Genomic DNA, 22,536 nt, shown 5'->3' with positions numbered 1-22,536 from the left:
CACTAGGTTAGAATTAAACGGTGCTAAATAATGAGGGCACGAAAAGGCATAACAATGAGTACATGAAATTCAGTGCCATGGCTGCATATTAAACACGATCAAAATAATAAAGTTAACTTCAAGAGACCTTACAGCAACAATGTTATCTGAAGAACAAGGAGCTTATGATCATAACACCATCATTTATATTGCAATATATAGAGTTGTTCATAAATAATTGTAATATAATTAGAGACATCCATATATTAACATTATTCATAAAGAAAAGGACATCTGAATGCTGCATCTGAACGAAACAACAGAAAATCAGATCCATTTTTGAAACCCTTGGGTGCTGGCAGAGATCATCACCAAAAGATATTGCCTGCACACTGCTCACAAGATCAAATAAGATCTTCTCCACACTAAATGTAACATGGTGTCCCCGAAATCTGTGCCGTCTCATTATCAGGACAAAGGATGAATCCAAACTTCCGCACAGGTCTACAGCAATCCTAAACAAAGCAACATTAGCAGAACCAGCCGTCCTCTCCAAAGCATGAACAGTGGTCATGAACCAAATATTATTTTCAGCAGTAGCAGATCAAGCTACAACCAGCCAGTCCTTGTCACCTTCTTGGATACCAAAATATGTCATATTGTCCCTGGTTATCAGAACATCATCTCTAACAAAAGCCTTCTTGATGCAGATAAAACAAGCAAACCACAAATTAAACAGCATACCAATTTTTTTTCTATAATCAATCAGATAACAAAATAATTTTGTAACTGTGAGGAACCCCTCAAATGCAAATACAACCGTTAGATTTCAAAATCAAAACTTTATCTCATTTACATTTCATACTTAAATAAATGACAGTGACTGAAGCAACTTATGATGTAAATGCTAGAGCACACTAAATTAGACTCAGTATATATTCTTGTTGATACATACCTGATTAAAAAGAATGAAAATAGGACAAAATACCAACGACTGAACAAATTTTTTTTAGTCAGCAGGTAACAAATTTATTTCCTAAGTGAGTAAACCCACAGATGCAAACACAACCTTCAATAGAATAAAAGCAGGCCAACATACCAATAGCTGAACAAAGTTTTCTATAGTCAGTCGGATAACATATTTATTTTCTAATGATGTAAACCCTCAGATGCAAACACAACTTCAAAAGAATGAAATTAGGCCAAAATAAATAAAAATAATTGAATAATTTTTTCTATAGTTAGTCAGATAACAAATTTATTTCCTAAGTGAGTAACCCCTCATATGCAAACACAACCTTCAAAATTCTAAAATTAAAAAAATCAATCTCATTTACATGACAATATAATACAATTTATAGGAAATGGTCAAGAGTAAATAAAATTAGCTTGTATTATAAATACTTGAGCGAGCAGAATAAACAATTAAACAGAGTTATCCGTACTAATAGGTATGTAGAAGTTTTATACAGAGTTATTATCCTTCAGTGAGTAAGCAATAATAATTTAATATTTTATTTAAAATTGTATAATTTAACAAGATTTACACTGTCTATTCGAGAAAACTAACAGTAGAAGCAATAACTCAGGAACAATAATGCAAAACAATATTGGACAGTAAACATGAATCGATTGGTTTCATCAGAAGGCGACCAAGCTAGAACAAGATATTCTTAAGGGCATTCTTCATTGCCAAGATAGGTACAGTTCTCTGAAAAGGAACACATTTACAATAGAAGTAAATATACTATAAAAATAACAAATGCCTTCAATTGTCAGTAAAAACAACAAATATCATCCGTCAAAAGAACAAATTCTTTATGGCACTGACCTAAACTCATTAGAGGCAAAGTCTCATGGTTAGCTAATTAATATATGTAATTTGCAAAAAATAATAGCGCCTCTAGTGAAGATGTACAGATAACAGATGATTAACATATGCAAATCCATAATTAAAGTTAACAGAATAGAAAGGAAATGAGACTTCGACGTTTTGAAACCCGAAAGATACAAATGATAAGAACAAAAGATACAAATGATAAGAACAAATGTAAAATGTTACAAATATTTTCTATGGTTAGTCAAATTCCAAATTAGCCTTCGACGTTTTGAAACCCGGAAGATGCAAAGGAAAAGGAACAAACGTAAAGACTACATGTATTTTCTATGGTCAGTAAAAGAAATCTTAGGTTCCTAACATAAATCCCATGAGGTGCAACCAAATTAATTGAAACAACAAACCATGATGTGCAAAGATAATGACAGATAGGTGACACAATGCAGATGGAAGAGGTAAATAGAACTTATATATAAAAGCAGTTAACTATTGACAAATTTAAAAGGTAAATTAACTAAGGTGGCTTCAAAATGAATTATGCAGGTAGGCACATATAGCCTAGGACACACAAATGAATAATGAGAATCAAATGACTACTCAACTTTAGAGTTTGAGGTTATAAAAAATAAGACTATAGCAGTTTAGATCGAAGGAGATGGGATAAACTTAAATTTATTTTCTAAGAGCCCTTACTGGACAACAGGGATGATGAATTGATGATGCATCTGATTCCATTGACAACAGGGATCATGAAGTCAACTATAGCAGACCTTTTCTTTCCGATTCCATTGACTGAGTGGGCCCAAACAAAGTGAACAATAATCGTTTGTGTTTGCAGTGTTTACTGATCACCGGTAACAGTATCGTTTGCGTTCTCAAAAACACTATCGTAAAGTATTTGATCTTCTTTTCTTTCAAAGATGAACTACGGCAAGCTTAACACTATCTCAATCTGGACAGCGGATAGATCCTCGCCTGGGCAGAGTCTGTTCCAAACCGCAGCAGCTCTTGGGCAGCTGTTGGTCTTCAGTTGCATATGCATTACAAGTTGCACAGGCTGCCGCGGATGTTATGCCGAATTACCGATGCAGGAGTTCCGAGTGTTGCAGCCTTTGACGGTGCACAAGCCGGAGGAACTGTCTTGGCTTATGGTGTGGCATAGTTGTTCCAAATGTAAAATGTTTGCAGAGAAAGGCTTACTTTGGATAGTTGAAGACTGAAGGGTGTCAGAGAGCATCTCATGCTCTGGCCTGTCATCGGGAGTCGCATTGTTCAGTTGTACAAGCTGTAGAGCTTGCTGCAGGGTGTGGATCTTTTCTAATCATAGACGAAGTGATATCGTCATGATGCTTTGAGCTCTTTGATATAGTTTGATTTTGATTTCCAGTTTTCCATAAGGTGAAAACTAAACGTAACACATATAGCACCGCTAGCTCCTAGCTCCAAAGTCTTGCCTTGTTGCTCTACTTTGGTGGTCGAGGGCGGCACATGTATTGATGATGTACTTTTGCGGCCGTTATTGGCCATTTTGAAGCAGGATTCCCCCACGTGCGCAGCTCCGAGATGGCAGCCTGAAATGTCGCCTTTTGGTCTGAAAAAAGAGAGTGAAGTGTCGCTTCTTTTGGAGCAGCCAACCAAACAGGCCTGGTGGTGGTTCAGGCCATGATCCGGATCTTCTCTGAAGATAAAGCATTTGCATCGTTTAGTTTGGTCGCTTCGCCTCGTGCTAGATAAATCACCACGTCTCAAGCGCGTTTTTCATGGAGTTCCCGTGAGGAGAAAACCTTACCAACCGACCAATACGGCAATACGCCAACACCCCAAGCACGCGTATCTAAAAGCGGCCGCTACAGACGAACCTCTGTACACCTGTTCCTTTTGCTGTTCAGAGGACCTCCGGTTTGTTTTTGATCTGTTCTGAATAGAACTCATCGCTCATGCGGCCATGCCTCATGAAGCACACGGATCACGCTGTGCCACGCGCGTTTTTGGCGACTTTTGCATTGGCAAATACGTGACGCCGGCCGGGCGCCAAGTGCCTTATCGACATGTATGGTAGACAGACGACACAGGGGAGTTGGAGACTGTCCAGTGTCTGCCTCGTGCCGGTCTGATCCTGAACATGAAGTAGTGTCAGTCGTCGCCGCGTCGGCCGATCGCGATGAGCGCGCACGGGCAAGTCTGGATCGAAACCGCATGGGATGGGTGGGCAATCACCAGGTTTTTGTGTTCTGTATATTTGTATATCCGGGTCTAAACTTTCGGCTACTGCCTACCACAAGTACCGTACCACATCGACTTCTTCCGTACCAAGGCACCGCCCACGAGCTGCGCGTGTCCCAGTGGACTTCAGTTCGTTTGCATTGTACTCGTAGAGTCATACGAGTAAAGTTACTTCGAACTTTCCTTCGCGTTGCATGCATGCAGCCCTGCCGGCTCGATCCTCCCTGCTATAAAATGCTGGCCCATGCAGAGCCCGTTGTGATCATTCGTTCTAGGAGCTAGCTAGCCCAGCTCGAATTGGCGACCGAGACTACACTCCACACACGCGCGCGCAAACGCAGCCACGCACTTTGCACAATAAGAAGAAGATGGCACGCCCCGTTTTCGCAACAATGCTGCCGCTGATCCTCGTCCCCTTCCTCCTCTTCCAAGTCCGCGACTGCTCAGCGCGGGCATTATTGCGACCCACGGAGCACCAACAACCGCTGGCTCCCGCTGCTCATCACCGTGACGAGCCGCCTTACCACCCCGACGACGACGCCGCCGAGACCGGGGCCCGACCCGTGGCGATCGCTGAGGACGACGATGGCCAGAGTAGTGCCCGTGCCGACGGTGATGGCGCGGCACCGTGGTCGTCGATGGCAACGGCATCATCCCCGCGCGACAAGGACCAGGGCGTCGTCGGGTCGAGGCACGGTAGCACGCTGCTGGCCGGGCCGCCGGTGCTGCAGCGTTCCAAGTTGGCGCGGCGGTTCCTGGCAGTGGCAGGGGTGGTGGAGGGCGCGGACTCGGCTGCCAGGGCGTCTTGCCACTCCAGCGACGTGCACAACGGCTGCACCCCGCCGTCCGAGCATTGATTATTCTCCTCGGGGTGGACGTGGATGCAATGCATGCGTGTGAAACACCTGCAGTCTGTTTCATTCCCTTTTTCCCTTGTCCAGTTTCATTCGTTCATTGCTGATCTTCAAAGCTGATTGTGCACCGTTACTACTGGCTGTGCAATTATATGCCTTTTAGGACTTACTACTAATCATCCATTGGCCGGCACTATCACATCAGAAAACTGTATAAGCAAGCTGACGAAATCATTAGAAATGTGAATTGGGAGCTGAGACACGCCGTTGACTAGCATCCAACTAACTTTTTGTTTGCACGCTGGCGGGCTAGCCGATGCTGGCAAGGCAAAGGCATCACATGCCACGAGTCGCACCGTCAAACATGCACGCACCAAAAGTCACGGCATGCAAGCACAATGCCAGGTCAAACCCGAGTAGCTGCCGCGAGGAAGAGCACAGTGCAAGTGGATCGTAGACAATTACTCGAGTTGGCGTTCACGCTCGGTTAGGCAAAGATTCTGTACTTTTGCGCAAGTCCATGCGATGCATGCTTGACCAGTTCGAAGCACACCGATGTGTTGCTGAGTTGATCTCAATGATCTCACATGAGTCCGATGCAGCGGGCATAGTGCTCACAGGTCTCAGCCAGAGCCAGCATTCGGCAACACGTTGCGCGACTGGCGCATCGATCGGCGTGCATCGACCACCGACTGTAGCTGAAAATCTGCTAGGTACGCACGGTGGCACGGAACACCAAAAGGATTTTCCTAGAATCGCGCGTTGCGTCCTCGTTCCTAGCGACGACTTCCCATGGATCTGCCTGCGTCTGGTGTCTCGCGCCCGGCAAGAAAAGGAGGTTGTAATTAAAGGCACTCGTCAAGTTTTACGGCCGTGAGTGCAGTCACCTTGTCGTGGCTAGCTCCTTCGAGACGAAGGCTCCATCTACTTACCATGTCGTGGCTGGACGTGTCAGTTTTTTTTCCCTCTTACAGCTCTATTGACTTGCGACGCACGGCTCTTTCGCTATTTACGGCCATCGTCCGCATTGCAAGCTCAGTCACCTCGATCGCGAGTTCATTCGCACGCCGCACGCACGCGCCCACACACGCGCGCACTGCCGCACTCACGATGATGATGAAGCGCCCCGCAGTGCTCGCTGCGCTCCCGCTGCTCCTTGCCATCTGCTTCGTCCTCTTCCAGGCGGCCGACGGCTCCAGGGCATCTCCTCCGGAGGAGCCCTGGGAACCCGCTGTTCCTCATCACCCTGTCCTGCGCGACGAGGAGCGGCACCGGCACCAGCACCAGCACCAGCACGTCGACGAGGAGCTGCACCAGCACCTGCGCGTCGCCGAGGAGGCCGGGACCCGACCGGCCGGCGTGGACATGGAGGGCGCCGAGGGGAGGGCAGTACGCGCCGATGGCGGCGGCGCGGCGCCGTCGGCGACGACTTCCGCGCGCCGAGAGGATCAAGGTGGCGCTGCCAAGTTGAGGTCGGCGCCGCCGCCGCTGCGTCTCAAGTTGGCGCGACGGGCCGTGGCAGGGGCGCCGCCAGTGGAGGGCGCCGAGAGGAGGGCGGTCCGCGCCCATGACGGCGAGGACCAAGGTGGCGCTGTCAAGTCCAGGCACTTGACCGCATCGTCGTCGAGGTCGCCGCCGCCGCCGCTGCGCTCCGCGGATTTGGCGAGGCGGGTCCTGGCAGGGGCGCCGGCGCCGCCGGGTGAGGGCGCGGTGGACTCGGCGGCTAGGTCCTCGTGCCACTCCAGCGACGTGCACGTCGGCTGTCCCCCGCATCAGTAGTTGGGCAGCTGATTCGCCGGCCGGGATGGACGTGCCACGTGGAAGCATCGGAAACATCGATCGCCTGCCACCTGTTCCATCCGTGTTGGTCTACAATTTTTTTATCTGTTCAATTCTGTATATGCAGAAGATGGAGAAATTTTATACAGTACAGCTCATAATAATGAATGGAAAGTTTTGCATGCAACCTGAATGGTACGGTGCTGAAAAAGCGTTTCACATCAGAAAGGCGACGCCCTGATCGCGACGTCTCCGAAGTCCGAACTGGCGACAGCTGGGCCATGCATGTTCGTGCAGGCTCGAACTGCTGTCGCTGTCGTCAAAGACGGCACAAGTCAACTCGTACCGTCACGCGGAGCCGCACGTGTGAAAGCAAGTCTCAACCGCTTGCCGGAGCCCACGCGCAGATGGAGATCGCTTTCGGTAATGCCATCTCAGGATCAGGGCTAACGATGATTCATTATTACGGCAGTCAAACAAACCCTTGTGCTTCGTGGTTAATTTGGTGTCGCGGCAGGAGCATGTGCGCATCTTTCTGCGGAGTTCGCGTGCACGCAAAAAGATCACAACCGACGGGGATACAGACGCTGAAACGCGTATACGGTTACAGTCAAACATATCGTCTCACTGCAGAGTCACTCGTGCCGATGAAATTCACGCTTCAATTCTGGTCGGCCAACACGAAATTTCACTGTTCCATGCAGCACTCTGCACTTTGAGAGAGCTCTGCCATGTGATGTACGGCACGCTTCCGTCCGTACATTAACCGCCGACAAAAGGCACGCGTGAAATTACCAGCAAGTGTATATCCTACAGAGACGGTCGGCAGCATGGCTGATTTTCTAAGGGTGACTAGAGCCATCTTGTCGGGAGATGTCTGAAAGTTTCAACACAGAAATCATTAACAATTTGGCATTGCATCTCAGTTTCGAAATTTTTTTTTGGCATTGCATGGGTGATTAGAGCCATCTTGTCGAAAGATATCTGAAAGTTTCAACACAGAAATCATTAACAATTTGGCATTGCATCTAAGTTTCAAAAAAGAATTTTGGCATTGCATGGGCGATGGGTCGCCAGCCATCCATGACTGGGCTAAAGCTTGTGCAAGCTCGGCCTTTCCATTGGCGGTATCCGCCAGTCTTTTGAGCCAGTCACCACGCGTCGACTTCTTCCGTCTGAAGGCACCGTCTGGATCTTGTGTTAGTTCTTCAGTTCGAGCACATTTCCACGTCGTAAATACGACGAACTTGCCATCGAATTGCTCCCTTAACTTTCCCCGATGCAACCGCGCGTCTCATTGTTCTATAAAGCCTGCTCACACAGTGCCGTCGGTTTCATCCTCAAAACAGATCAGCTCGATTGACTTGGCAGCTCAAATTTCAGCACTCACGCACACGCACACGATGCAATCACGCAAAGCGAAAAGCAGCTCCTCGCCGCCTGCCTCCTCCCCCTCATTTTAACAATAATTTGTTTTGTCCCTGCAAATTAATTTGTCACTACATAAAGTAAGTGCACCGAGCTCTATTTTTTAAGGGCATGTTTGGCTCTAGGGTACTAAAGTTTAGCACCCATCATATCGGATATTTGGATACTAATTAGAAATATTAAATATATGTTAATTACATAACTAATTGCACAAATGGAGTCTAATTCGTGAGATGAATCTAATAAGCCTAATTAGTCCGTGATTTGATAATGTGGTGCTACAGTAACCATTTGCTAATGATGGATTAATTAGGTTTAATAGATCCGTCTTGCGAATTAGACTCCATCCGTGCAATTAGTTTTGTAATTAGCTCATGTTTAGTCCTCCTAATTAGCATCTGAACATCCGATGTGATATTGCTAAAGTTTAGCAACTAGTATCCAAACATCCCCTAATTAGCAGCTAGTACTCGCGAATCCTCCATATATGTTTATAAGGCATGGTATGACTTGGTACGGTTTTCCAAATAACACTTTGACCATTCATTTATCTTATATTATAGTGTTGTTTATAGATATAAACTTATAATCATTGTCTAAATATATAAAGTTCACATTATCAAACTAAAAAATTAATAGTTAAATTGTTGGTAAAAAATTGCAAAGTGCGTCTTGCAAATAAAAATGAGGAAGACACCGAAGTTTGTTAGGAGTACTTTGGTGGCGAGGCGCACACTTTGCGTTGCGCCCACGCGGTTGGCTGGTTTGAACCGTCACATCATACGCAAACACAAGATGAGACACCGAAGTATCGCTTTCGTAACATGCCCTGCGGCGGGCCAAGTTTCGGAGAAGTAGGAATGTACGTAGGTCATGTCAACTTGTCAAGATGCGCATCTCCCGATTGAGGAAAACTTCACCAAACCACCGACATCGCACCGCGAAGTACATATCCTCAGTCAAACCAAGCGTGCGCTGCTGAAATGCCTCGGCAAATTCGCTCGCCACAGTTCGTTTCCGGCCAGTACGTACTACTGATCGCAAAGCACCGTGCTCTCTCTGCGGCCCTCGCACTGGGGCAATGGGCATGCCTTTCCCCGTTGGCAACCGGACTTGCCGCCCGTACTTGCACTTACAAGGAAGCAGAGACTGCCCTTCACTTTTGAGTTTTGTCCGGTCCTGTAACCGTGTACTCCGTGATTAGGTGACCAGCAGGGAGGGAGGGAGGAAACGGATATTCGTTGCTAAAGTTTAGCACCTATCACATCGAATGTTTAGATGCTAATTAGGAGTATTAAACATAGGCTAATTACAAAACTAATTGCACAGATGGAGTCTAATTCACGAGACGAATCGATTAAGGCTAATTAATCCATCATTAACAAATGGTTACTGTAGCACCACATTGTCAAATCATAGACTATCTTATTCTGCACGAAGCACCGTGTCATTTTATTTGGAACTTACACTGGCGTTGCTCTCTTAGCCTGCGACGCACGGCTCTCCCGAGCCACTTTCTAGTATAAAGCCACTACCATGCAGGCCCATCGTTGGCATGTGCATCAACATCGAGCTCAGCGAAGAACTCGAGTTCGTGACACTAGCTAGGCGAGCACACAACACACACTCCGGCACACACGTCGTCCACGACATGAAGCCAGAGCGCCCCGTGTTGGCGACGTTGCCGTTGTTGCTCCTGGCCGCCTGCGGCCTCCTTTTCCAGGTCGCCAGCTGCGGAAGACCACCGTCATCCTCCTCTCCGACGGAGACGTGGGAGGAAGCCGCGGGGGTTCCCTCCGTTGTTCGCCGCGACGGCGCCGGGACCCGAGCAACTACGACCAGCGGCGCCGTGGAGATGGTTGGCGACGACGTCGTCGGGAGGACCAGCGGCGCTGGTGGTGGCGCGGCACCGTCGCCGGAGGCCACACCTGCGCAGGGAAAGCCGGGGCCGTGGCAGAGGAGCGGAGCGCCGAGGCCGCCGGTGGCGCGGCGCTCGAGGCTGGCGCGCCGGTTTCTGGCTGAAGCAGGCCCGATGGAGGGGGCCAGCACCGGCACGGACGGAGCCGCGGCGTCGTGCCACTCGTTCAGCGAGCACACGCGGCCATGCCCGCCGCCGAAGCGGCAGTAACCTGGCTGGACTGGATGTAGCGGGATGGCAACAGTTCCAGCCTCGCTTGAATCGTCGTTCGATCTTCTGATGACCCTTTGATGCGTATATCTCCGTTCCCTGTACATTTGTTTTGGTATTGTTTATTCATGTAACTGTAGTAGCTAAGCCAACCAATAATTGGGACGGACATTTTCCGGCCGGTGTCTAGCACCATTGACGGTGCGTGTTAGTTTATCCGTGGCTATTAGCAACTGTAAATATACACGAAGATATACAAAAAGATGAACAATTCATACGCGTTCAGTTCTGTGCTACTGTCTATAAAAAAAAAGGTTCATGGATGTCAGTGCGAGTGGCCCCGCCAGAAAATTGTTTACAAGAGACTAGAAAACACTTTGACTTTGACTACTTGAGGGGTGACGTACTGACGTGGTTTTTCTGTGAGAAAAAAAGAGGAGCATGTGCATCGCACCATATCTCTGGTTCTCTTCTGGAACGAGACGCGCAGGCTGGGCCGACACGTCTCGACCAGAGAAGTCGTCAACCGACTCAGCCAGCCAACCAAAAGCCCGCAAAAGAAAGAGCGGCCGCCCGAGCCAGGCCAGTTGAGCGAGCCGCCGAGACATACGCACTCCTGGCCATCGATGGCCCTGTCCGCCCTAATCAGCGCGCTCCTCGCCGCCGCCGTCTGGTGCGCCGCCTACCTCGCCGCCGCCATCTCCTCCGCCTTCTAGCCCACCGCCCCCTCGGCCCCCGCTCTCCACTCGTAGTCAACACCCTCCGCCACCTGTTCTCTAAACCCTACCCCAAACCCCCTACCCTGCAACCCTACTTGCTCCGCTTCGCCGCACTCGCGCCGCCATGGGCTACGCGCAACTCGTCATCGGCCCCGCCGGGAGCGGCAAGGTGAGGGGTCCCGACTCCCCGCCCGCTTCCTTTTCGCGCTTAGTTCTCTGAGGGGTTGCCGTGGTGCGAGATGCCTTGTTAATCGCCGGCGCTGATTGGGGCTTCGGTGCCAATTAGGCAATTAGTTTGCCGCTCTGATCGATTAGAGCTCTGATGGTGCTGCGTTTAATCTCTGTTTAGTTTTGATATGATATGGTTTACGTCTGCTCTGGCGGGGTTCCGTTGCTCACATGAGGCGACGTGACGATGCCCTCTGCTCAATTTCGATGGTTAGTTTGTTTTAGTGATTCGAGAGATGATCTAGCATTTTAGTTTGCAAGCATGCATACGTGTTGTGCGATTGTTACGGTTGGTATACAGAAGCTGAAATGGCTTGTTCTAATCGGTTGTTCATGCCGTGCAGTCAACTTATTGCTCCAGTTTGTATGACCATTGCCAGACTGTGGGCAGGACAATTCATATAGTCAATCTTGATCCAGCTGCAGAGCATTTCAACTATCCCGTAGATATGGGTAAAGTTTTTTGTTTCTGGTGAAAAAGCACAGTTCTTGTGCATCTTATTTCCCTTTAATGATTGCTCTTACTTACCCCTTTTTTCCCCATCCTGTTGCATTTTTGCAGATATCAGGGAGCTGATTTCACTGGATGATGTTATGGAGGAGTTTGGGATGGGGCCCAATGGTGGCCTTATCTACTGCATGGAGTATCCTGTTGTTTAAGTAATTTTAGCGTATTCTGTGTCTATCTTGAGACTCAAGGTTTAGTACATATTTGGTTTCGAAGTCATTTCTTTGCTTAGCATTCAAACAGAAGAACTACAAATTTTTGTTATGCAATCATTGGATGTTCTTTGCCATGAGTTTTTTGGGGTGGAATTGCTCAAGAATTAAACTACCTAAGTTATGATTATGTATCCTGTAAGAATATTGGATATTCCTTGTGTGCATGGAATTTGTTTTATTAGGATTTTATGCCGTCAGTTTCCTTAACAAAGACTCAGGCACCTTGAAGACAGTTTGGATGATTGGTTGGATGAACAGCTAGAGAACTATTTGGATGATGACTATCTTGTGTTTGATTGCCCTGGTATTTTCTCAATTCATCTTTGTGTGCTGTAATTATTTCCTAATAGTTACACGGTTTCTTCTCATTTACTATTCTTAGCACTTGCACGAGTGACAATAACAAGCAATCATCTATCTCTTTATAGCTATTATACTCGTACTAAGTGTGTGCAAAATACCATCTTGAGTTACCTCTAGTGTGTTTAGCAATTCAAATGTATACTTTACAAATTTACATCTTTCTTGCACTGTGATAATTATACAGTCAACATGACACAACATCAGTTAACAAGTTTCTGCCTCTCATTTTCACAGGCCAGATTGAACTCTTCACTCATGTTCCAGTTCTGCGCAACTTTGTTGAACATTTGAAACGGAAGAATTTCAATGTCTGTGCTGTGTACCTTCTTGATTCGCAGGTTCGGACCACTAATAGTAATTTTATTGGCATTGAAGATACTGAACCAAACCCATGCCTGACTTTTATTGTTTTTCTTGGTCTAGTTTGTCAGTGATGTAACAAAATACATTAGTGGTTGCATGGCTTCTCTTTCTGCTATGATTCAGCTTGAACTTCCTCATATCAACATCCTTTCAAAGATGGATCTGGTCTCCAACAAAAAAGACGTGGAAGAGTATGTTTCATTTCTTTCCTCATCTACATAGATGCAAAGACTTGAACTGCCTTTTCTGAATTAATATTTCATATTTCTAGGTATCTAGACCCGAACGCACAGGTTCTTTTGTCACAGTTGAATCAGCAGATGGCTCCCCGGTTTGGCAAGTTGAACAAGTGTTTGGCTGAACTGGTATGCCTGCCATGATCATCATCCTTTATGCAAACATTTATTGTTGAAATATTATTACTTGAGTTCTTTAGTGAGGCTATGATGTCATGCACCTATAATTGCTGGTTTTATAGTATATACAATTAATTCTATTCTCTGGATAGAGAGTGATTTCCAGGTTAAGATTTGCTCAGATGTAGGGGGGGGGGGGGGGGGGGCTCCATTGTAAGAGCGGCGGTAGGGGGGGGCTTGAGCCCCGCGCCACCGCTAGCTCCGCCCCTGCACATGTTTACACACTTTCTATGGTGCATTTATTTTGTCGTGCAATTGCCCATGGGCACACCTTTGATTTTATTTATGGATGGAAGTGGGAACCATTCTGTCAACACATGCCTGTGGTGACTGGTAAGGTCTTCTGGGGTGGATCAAATTGCAAAAACTGGTCATTTGTGTACCTGGAGATCTTTAGAAAAATCAGATTGGGGGGGATTACCACATATGGTTTTCTTTCAATTTTATTTTTTACTGATCTAGTGATGTTGGTTTTACATCAAAGGGTTTGTTCTTGTTGATTGATTGATCTAGTGATGATAATGTTTTCAAGCGCTTTACCTGCTATTAAGTTCATCTGCAGTAAAGTGGAAACTTCATATTTATCTGAGAAAGTGCATTGCTTTAGCCATGAAGTAGTTCAGTTAATTAGTTTCTTGATAACCAAAGGCTCAGAATCACTGATATAAAGTTGTTCATGCAGGCAGATGTGTTCATCTTAGCAAGCACATTTATTCATTTTGTATGCTATAGGCCTATGGTTCTTTATTTTTTGTACATGTCATATGTTGACTAATCTGAGATGCTACTTGTCTCTCTCTTATCAGTTTCGTATTTAATCTTTTATTATTTGACTTTTCTAGTGCCCTCTTTGTGTTCTCTGCTGCAATATTAATCTCAGTACCACCATGTAGGTTGATGATTACAGCATGGTTAATTTCATACCACTTGACTTGAGAAAGGAGAGCAGGTAACACTCTTTTCTTTCCCTTAGGTTGATGATTACAGCATAGCTGTTTTCATACTACATTTATCTGGAAGACAGTGTTTCCATCTTGCATCCTCAAAATTTCTGATGTTGAAATCACACACACATGGCAATACTTCTGTTGAAAGTCATGTTGGAATCAAAATTCAAATCATACCGTGGGTATAAAGGACTCTAAATTTGGTCACATTATTTCTTTCTCGATAATAGGTTCCCCTGCTTTATTACAAGAACAAAGCGTACCGAGTTTTAGTTTTAGTATTACATGTCCGACGTTTTAAGGCGCGTCAGCCTTGTAGTCACATTATGAAATACTGTAACATGAAATGGGTTGTTTGCAACAATTTTTTAGGACCTTTAGCTAGTTTGAAATGAAACTTATCACCACTTCATTTTCTGTTGCCAACTCTTGAGATTTCTTGTGCATTTCTTGTACAAAACACTGTTCTTTTTGTGGATTATTTTATTGCATTTTCATATCCTCAACTGCCCTTGTTTTCTTGCAGCATACAATATGTGCTATCGTACATCGACTCCTGTATCCAGTATGGGGAAGATGCTGACGTGAAGGTTAGGGACTTTGATCTTCCGGAGGAGGACGACTAGTTGGTAGTGCCTTCTGTCTTGTGAACCATTGGGATTTTGAGTAGGCGTTCAAGTGGTGTCTACTTGATCTGTGTAAGATGAAACAATGCAGAGGCGCAGAGCGCTCTTATCTGCAAACTCCTGTACGTTATATAACCTGCTTGTGTGGCTGACAATTAGTTGCTGCTTGCAAGAAAGTCCTATTATGGAGTTCTTGGAACACAAGTGAGAACTACATCACTGTGTGCCTTTGATGGTGCTTTATTGACAATGTTTGCCGTCGTTGCAGTGCTGAGCAGCTGAGGCGTAGAACACTTTGTATGCTACACATTCGTTTCATGTAGGAACTAGGAAGCTGCGTCCTCCAAAAAAAAACAAAAAAACAATCTAGAAGCTGCTGAAACCAGGTAGAATGCTGAACGCGTAGGCCACGTTAAAATATTGAGACGTACATACCGATCGATTTTACAACTGCACCCCAGGCGAGGCCCCCACGCACTCTCGCTTCAGCTTTTGATCTATTGGACCGCCACGCGCCCACGCCGTCCCCATCTTCCCCCAAACCTTGCTCTCCCGTATTCCCTTCCCATCCCCGTTCTCCCATCCTGCAGCTCGATTTGCGAAATACTCATTCCAAGAACCGCGAGGATCCGATCCAATCACCTCCTCTCGTGCCATGGATGAGTAAGTATCCTCTCTCGCAGCGTCTGATCCAGATGTCGCACCTTTCCCATGGATCAAGAACTCAATATTTTGCTGTCCCCGTGCCAGATCTGATGAGCACAGCAACGGCAACCACCACCACGGTTACGAGTGGAAGTTCCCGGCAGCGCTGTCGGCGAACACGACGAGCGTGCACGTGACAGCGCTGGACGGCGTGGTGAACGTGAACTCGCTCTTCACGGTGGCCGTGTTCGTGGGCCTCTCCCTGGCGACCCCGGAGCAGCTGCGGAGCCTCGCCGGCGACCCGTCCTGCGACGCGGGGCCCGGGGTGGCCCGGTCCCTGCTAGTGCTGGAGGTGGTGGCCTTCTCGTCCTTCCTCTTCTCCAGCCTGGTGGCGCAGGGCCTGAAGCTGGCGCTGAACCTCATCAACTCCAAGGACCCGCACGACGCGCTGCGCGCCCACATCGACGCCCGCGTGCTCCGACTCGGGATGCTGGCCTCCGCCGTGGGGTCCGTGGTCGGGTGCGTGTTCCTGATGGTGTCCATGGTGATGGTCGTGCAGATCCGGCTCGGCACGCTGGGCTGCGCCAGCAACCGCGCCGCCGCCAAGGCCGCCGCGGGGCTCGTGGGGCTCGTCACCACCGCGCTCGCAGTCTACGTCGGCACCGTCTTCTACACCTTCACCCACTGATCAATGGCGATGACTGCTGTTGCTCGACGTGGCCGTGGTGCCCGTACAGTGTATTGCTGCATCCTGAGTACTTTGATGAAACTTGTTTGGTTTGGGGGAACATCTGTTTGTAAACAAGTCTGTGCTACTGTCGGAAACTGTCGAGCTTTCATCCTTCTGCAGTTGTTGATCTTGCAATGGACGCATAGGCCGGCCAAGGATTTGCAGTCCCCATTCACAGTTTGATTCCTTCTTGTCACTGTAAAGCCACAGTACTAGTTCAGTTCGTCGCAGGTGCGGGGCGAGAGGGAGAGACGGCGGGCTACGGTAATTGGATAACGACGTAGGGGTGTTTGCTACGAGGTGCTAAACATTGGCAGGGTTAAATCGAATGTTACGGATGTTAATTAGAAGGACTAAATATGAGTTAATTATAAAATTAATTACGAGGTGTTAAACATTAGCAGGGTCAAATCGAATGTTCGGATGTTAATTAGAAGGACTAAATATGAGCTAATTACAAAACTAATTGCACAGATGGAGCCTAATTCGCGAGACGAATCTATTAAAGCTAATTAATCTATCATTAGCAAATGGTTACTGTAACACCACATTGTCAAATTATGGACTAATTAGGTTTAATAGATTCGTCCCGCGAATTAGACTTCATCTGTGCAATTAGTTTTGTAATTAGACTATATTTAATACTCATAACTAGTATCAAACATTCCAGCGAGTACCCAAACACCCGCGTAGAGTCGGTAAAGATTGAACGTCCACGCTGAGAAGCTGGAGCATCTCGAACGATGAGCGTGGCGTCCCGTAGTCCTACCAGTACTCCCTCTCCCTCTCAAACAGGGGCGCGCGTCAGGTGACCAAGACAAACGTCGGGCATGGAGCAGAAGGGGACAAATTCACCAGGCTCCGTAACGTTATTATAGGATTAGCGAACACTTAAGTTCCAGGCCCTGACCGAACAGGCAGTCAGTATTTCGAATTCGAGCTATTCAACAATTGATTATTGATCAGTCAAATACAATTATTTCGCCAAAAGAGGTCCTCAAATGAGACCAGATAGCCATAAACCAACAATAGCCAGTGACGCCAAATCTCTGCAGCCAGACATTGCACGTCTGGACTCCTGAAATACTAGTCCAACTTGTAACCGAATTCCGGCAAGCTGCACCAAAAAGCAAACACAGAACATCAAAACAAGGAAGCTTATAGTCCAACAGCTGGAACAAGATAAAAAGATATTGACCTACCTGCACTATGAACACCATTCCCGAGCATTCTGGAACATCCGCAGCCAAGGGCTGGGGCCACTCTCCTCAACCTGCCATTCCTTTGGATACCATGGGTATTGCCACATCATGAAGCAACGCTCTGGGTGTGGCATCATGGCGAGGTGCCTTCCATCAGGGGAGCAGAGGGCTGCAATGCCTAGTGGAGAACCATTGGGATTGAAGGGATAGGTTTCAGTTATATTGTTAGCATCATCGCAATATCGCACAGGAGCCAGATTAGACTGCACAACAGTAGCAAGAACGTTTTCATCTGGGAAGAAAGCTCTTCCCTCGCCATGAGCACTCCAAACACCCAAGGTAGAACCTTCCATCCCTTTGAACATGATAGCAGGAGAATTCCCAATGGACACGCTGGTGAACCGACACTCAAAACGACCGGATTCATTGTGAATAAACCTCGGCTGGGACATATCTCCACCTATACCAAGAGAACCTCCAACATCTGATCCTGGCACCCAGCCAAGCAGAGCCATAAGCTGGCAACCGTTGCATACTCCAAGGCTGAAAGTGTCTGGCCTATGGTAGAAATCCTGAAATTGCTGAATGAGGGGTTGGTTAAACCTGATTGATGCAGCCCAACCTTTCGCTGAATCCAGCACATCCGCATAGCTGAAACCACCAACAAATGCAATCCCACGGAACTCTGTTAGAGAAGACTTCCCAGCCAAGAGGTCTGACATCGTGATATCCCATGGTTCGAATCCAGCAGCATGGAATGCAGCAGCCATTTCCCTGTCCCCATTGCTCCCTTCTTCACGAATGATAGCGACCTTTGGTTTCGAGGATGCAATCAACAGTTTCTCATCAGTGAATTTAGGAGTGAAAGACAGAGACCACGACGGCGATGTTCTGATTTTCAGTCCTTCTTTCTCAAGTTTGACACAAGCTTTCAGGCGTTGTAACTCCTCCAGCTGGAAACTCGTTTCCTCCCAGAGATCCCTGAGATCCGAAGTTTTTTCCTTGAGATGCAGATTGCCATCAACAAAAACTTTTATTTCTGGTGAGCTAGTAACTTCTCCAATTACATTAGCGGAAACTCCAGCTGCTTCAAGCTTTTGCTTCACGATATCGAGATATTCTGAGTGCACTTCAATAACAAGGCCAAGCTCCTCTGCAAAAAGTCCTTCAAGAAGGCTCCTACCTTCCAAGTCTATGTCCAGCTTAAAACCACAATTACCAGCAAATGCCATTTCAAGAACACTCACAATAAGGCCACCATCACTTATGTCATGGCCTGCTGAAATAAGACGTTGAGTGATCAATTCCTGAATGGCCTCGAATACTTTCTTCAAGTACCCAACATCATCAACATCCGGGCAATCATTTCCAATTTGATCAAATGCTTGTGCAAGAGCAGAACCACCAAGACGGCGATTTCCATTAGCAAGGTCAATATGAAGAAGAATTCCATCCTTCCCGAGCTTCAAATCAGGAGTTACTGTCAATGTTATATCAGGACATGTGACATAAGTACTAATAACCAGATTTCCAGGAGCCTTGACGACCTCACCATCACATTGAGCTGCCATGGAAAGACTGTCTTTTCCCCCATCGATTGCAATACCAAGTTCAACCATGCAGTCAGCAAGTGCAACAGCTGCATCATACATATCTGCACCTTCGCCATCAAGCTTTGCAGCATACATCCAATTTCCACTTGCTTTGACATCAGCAAGCGATGTAACCTTCGCCCAAACAAGATTAGTCAAGGCTTCCCCAACAGCAAGTCTGGCCATGGCCTTAGGATTAAGCAAACCCTTTATTGGTTGTTCTCCAATGCTGCAAGCACCACCTGTAAGGTCTGTGTACGTTTGTGCAATCACAGCCACATCAGCAAGTGGAAGTTGGAGTGGCCCAACTGTCTGCTGTTGTGCAACAAGACCTGTCACACACCTATCAACCTTTGTGGTCAAGAAACGCTTTGAACACACAGAGGGGAGCCTTAATACTCGCTTCAGAGCATCCAGTAGTGTTACCTCTGGTGCAATGTCTAAAGGCTCTGTGACTTGAGAAACACGCTTGAACTCGAAGGTCTTCTGAGGCATATCTCCTAGAACTTTTTCAAGCTCAAGTTCTTCAACAGGGGTTGGAGGAGGGAGACCATTTAACTTGGCATGCTCCATAGCAGCACTATCAATCAACACAATTTTTCCACAGCCGTCAATTTTCCCAATGACAGCCATTGAAACTCTTTCCCTCTGACAAAGCGATTCCAGTAAGCTTCTGCTCTCAGGTTTCACAAGTAGTGCATCCTGTTCCTGGTACTCAGCGCCCCATATCTCCAAGACAGACAATGTATGATCACCAACAACGATCGAGCGGATATCAATTTCAGCACCCTTAGGATATATTATTTCCTTCACAACATTACAATTTCCTCCTGCGCCCTGATCATGAATGCTGATGATGGGGTTGTTCTCTCCCATTTCTGCACATGCCCTGACCACACGATACAATTTCTGTGCCATTTCAGCATCTCCACGTTGTACTGCATTGAAATCCAACTCTGCATCATTCTGGCCACTGACCATGCTCGAGGCAGCACCACCACCCATACCAATTCTGTATGCTGGACCACCAATCTTCACAACTAGCATGCCAATTTCTGGATCACCCTTTGATATGTGTGCATGGTCAATTTGCCCAATAGCTCCACTGAACATTATTGGCTTCAACCATTCACGCCGCTCCCCATTTAGCAACCTCATCCCAAATGTTCTGGTATATCCCTGAATTAGAGGCTCCCCAAACTTGTTCCCATAGTCAGATGCACCATCACTAGCATCAACAAGAATTCGCAATGGAGAGGCTAGGTTCACTGGGTAAGAAAATGAAGGGTCCTCCCAGGGCATGTACGCATTGTCAATGCGAAGATTACCAACACAGTAACCAGCAGTGGAAGCAACAACAAAAGAACCCTTTCCAGTGGCATGTGTGTCTCTTATGCGGCCACCTGCACCTGTCTCAGCTCCAGGGTATGGTGCAACAGCACATGGAAAATTATGGGTTTCTGCCGTGAATAAAATATCAAGCTCACGCATCATAATGGATAATGGTGAAGTGGAACCTGGAATTGTTGGGCGTAGCTGATTTACTGGGAATCCTTTTATGGCACTCGAGTTATCCTTGAATCCAATGACAGAGTTATTGAGGTTGGCCTTCAAGGGTCTCTTCACTAACTGGAACAAAGTGTTTGGCATGGTTTCTCCATCTATTACAAGCTTTCCATTAAAAAACCAATGTCTGCTATGTTCACTATTGGATTGTGCAATATCAAAAAGTTCCACAGTAGTTGGATTGCGTTTAATATCGTCTCTGAAGAGATGTGTATAGTAGTCAATATCTTGTTTATCAAAAGCAAGCCCCATCTTCACATTTATTTCTTCCAATGCTTCTTTTCCTCTTTCAATGACGGGAACAACACGGACAGGTTCAGGAACTACCTCTGACTGAAATGATGTGAGCTTGTTGGGATAAACACACTCTGTCATTCTGTCATGAACCAATAGAACAAATTCTTTGAGCTGATTTTCATCAAGTGGGCCACTACCAGGCTCAAGGCGCAAAAGGTATCTTCTTGACCTCTCCAGTCGAGTCACTTCTACTAATGAGAGAGATTTACATATTGAGACAGCATTGGTTGAGAATGCTGTTGAAAATGCCATTCTGGGACCAACCTCAACAATGACAGTACAAGAACTTCCAGAAACTTCCTCCTCCAGAAAGCTCCTCGTTTGCAATTTCTCAGGTTCATAAGTTTCTGCTAAGAGCCAGTGAAGAGTTGAAAGCTTCTCAGGAGTAAGTGGATTGTCCAATTGAACGTTGAAGCACTGCTCGGTCATTATATCAACAATATTAGCAGAAACCTTCGCCTTCACTTTCCTAAGCAGCTCCATGGTTTCACTTTCTTGGAGAAATGGTATACGGTAGAGATGAATAATTCCAACATCCAATGCAGTATCAGAATTCTCAACTAATGGACTATCAAACCCCTTCGATACCACGGCACCAGGACATGACGACAATCGGATATTATGAACCGCAACTCTCAGTGCACGTGGCCAACAAAGATGCTGTTGATGAAAGCAGTGTCGAGTCATTCGCAATCTCCTTGATCCAAGACTTCTTGCAGCAATTAAACCAGATTTTTTTCCCTATGTAGAGAACAAACATTAGAACAAGCTAATGGCAACCAAAAAAAGAAGTGTTATTTCACAGGTTGCATACCATATTTCCAGGAAAGCCTTCGGTGCGTAACAGATTGCTCGCCATCATTTGTCCAGGTGATGCCATCCCAAACCCAATGGTTTTTAATCAAAAAACAAATGGGAGATCTGCACAAAAGTCGATAAGGAATCAGTGCTCTTTACTCTACAGTAAAATTAGAGAAGTGGTGCAAAGGTACAAAAACACACAAGAAGTGCTACAAACACAGCTAAAAATTTGATTATTCCTGCAAAAAAAACGATAGAAACTCTACCTACTCGATCAAAAGAAAATTGTTCTCCACCATTCATTTGATGTTAACAGCACTGCTAAGCCTGGAACCAAATTTACCAACTAGTATAGCTACGCTGTGTGCGGACATGCAAGCTGACAACCAATAGCTGTTCATAGATACACTGCATATATTATTGGTAGCTAGCGGAATAATAGCACAGAAGTGTCCCCCAGTGCTGGCCTCAAGACAGCGACACATCGTTTAAAATATCTGAGTTTCAACTGTCAGGCTGTCGGAACCAAGGGACACTAACCTCGACACAAGTTATCACTCCAAACTGCTTTGATCAATAGCTGAACCTCGAAAAGAAACTGCGAGATAGAGTTGCTGCTAGTCTGCTAGCAATACTCACTCAACCACGCAGCAAACAAATCCGGAACAATGAAACGAACTTGATGGATCGGAGAAGGGAGGGTGGGATTTGGATTCCATGCCTCTCGGCGCAAAACAAACTCCCAGAAATAACAGTCCATCGAGGCAAGATGGGATTCCTTACCGAGGATGGTAAACCGGTAAAGCCGCGGAAATCAAACCGCCAGTCCAGCCGAGCGGAGGACGACGACGAAGACGGAGGCCACGAGGAGAGAACTCCTTGGAGACGTCCGGCGCGCTCCGCTCCCCCGCACGGGCGGAGGCCGGGAGTGTTCGCCGGCGGCGCGAGGAGTCTGAGACAAACTCGCGGGGAAGACGGGAGAAGACGACACAAGCAGCCGCCGCCGCGAGCGCGAGAGGAAAAAAGGGAAAAGACAGAAGGAGAAAGGCAAAGGCAGATGCTCTCCGCTTCACGCGCTCCAACGCAATGT

General features: G+C 46.7%; 3 protein-coding genes across 3 annotated transcripts; 2 read left to right on the top strand and 1 right to left on the bottom strand.

The window, feature by feature from the left end:
- Positions 1 to 10,801: 10,801 nt before the first annotated feature.
- LOC117839214 (GPN-loop GTPase 3) lies at positions 10,802 to 14,827 on the top strand. Its single transcript, XM_034719490.2, has 9 exons — positions 10,802 to 11,116; positions 11,520 to 11,628; positions 11,738 to 11,819; positions 12,117 to 12,202; positions 12,496 to 12,599; positions 12,685 to 12,815; positions 12,896 to 12,989; positions 13,934 to 13,989; positions 14,514 to 14,827. Exons 1-9 carry the CDS (start codon positions 11,072 to 11,074, stop codon positions 14,611 to 14,613), a joined length of 807 nt encoding a protein of 268 aa, XP_034575381.1. The 5' UTR covers positions 10,802 to 11,071; the 3' UTR covers positions 14,614 to 14,827.
- A 238-nt stretch (positions 14,828 to 15,065) lies between these two features.
- On the top strand, positions 15,066 to 16,163 carry LOC117839215 (uncharacterized). The gene is made up of 2 exons (XM_034719491.2): positions 15,066 to 15,276; positions 15,364 to 16,163. Exons 1-2 carry the CDS (start codon positions 15,269 to 15,271, stop codon positions 15,944 to 15,946), a joined length of 591 nt encoding a protein of 196 aa, XP_034575382.1. The 5' UTR covers positions 15,066 to 15,268; the 3' UTR covers positions 15,947 to 16,163.
- A 682-nt stretch (positions 16,164 to 16,845) lies between these two features.
- LOC117837057 (probable phosphoribosylformylglycinamidine synthase, chloroplastic/mitochondrial) lies at positions 16,846 to 22,498 on the bottom strand. Its single transcript, XM_034716619.2, has 4 exons — positions 22,230 to 22,498; positions 21,460 to 21,566; positions 17,191 to 21,386; positions 16,846 to 17,105 (listed from the first exon to the last, which is right to left on the bottom strand). The coding sequence occupies exons 2-3, from the start codon at positions 21,523 to 21,525 to the stop codon at positions 17,196 to 17,198; spliced, it is 4,257 nt and encodes a 1,418-aa protein (XP_034572510.1). The 5' UTR covers positions 21,526 to 21,566; positions 22,230 to 22,498; the 3' UTR covers positions 16,846 to 17,105; positions 17,191 to 17,195.
- Between the last annotated feature and the right edge of the window lie 38 nt (positions 22,499 to 22,536).

The sequence above is a fragment of the Setaria viridis genome, chromosome 9 (genome assembly GCF_005286985.2).
Source record: "Setaria viridis chromosome 9, Setaria_viridis_v4.0, whole genome shotgun sequence".
Classification (NCBI taxonomy): Eukaryota; Viridiplantae; Streptophyta; class Magnoliopsida; order Poales; family Poaceae; genus Setaria; species Setaria viridis.
This window is presented reverse-complemented; position numbering and strand designations above follow the sequence as displayed.

What these genes read in the sequence shown, in the direction of transcription:
- LOC117839214 (XM_034719490.2), top strand. Translation starts at nt 11,072, where the DNA reads ATGGGCTACGCGCAACTCGTCATCGGCCCCGCCGGGAGCGGCAAG. An exon ending in GCCCCGCCGGGAGCGGCAAG is followed by an intron (nt 11,117 to 11,519) that starts GTGAGGGGTCCC and finishes CATGCCGTGCAG; the next exon opens with TCAACTTATTGCTCCAGTTT. An exon ending in TGTACCTTCTTGATTCGCAG is followed by an intron (nt 12,600 to 12,684) that starts GTTCGGACCACT and finishes TTCTTGGTCTAG; the next exon opens with TTTGTCAGTGATGTAACAAA.
- LOC117837057 (XM_034716619.2), bottom strand. Translation starts at nt 21,525, where the DNA reads ATGGCATCACCTGGACAAATGATGGCGAGCAATCTGTTACGCACCGAA. An exon ending in AAGGCTTTCCTGGAAATATG is followed by an intron (nt 21,387 to 21,459) that starts GTATGCAACCTG and finishes TTCTCTACATAG; the next exon opens with GGAAAAAAATCTGGTTTAAT.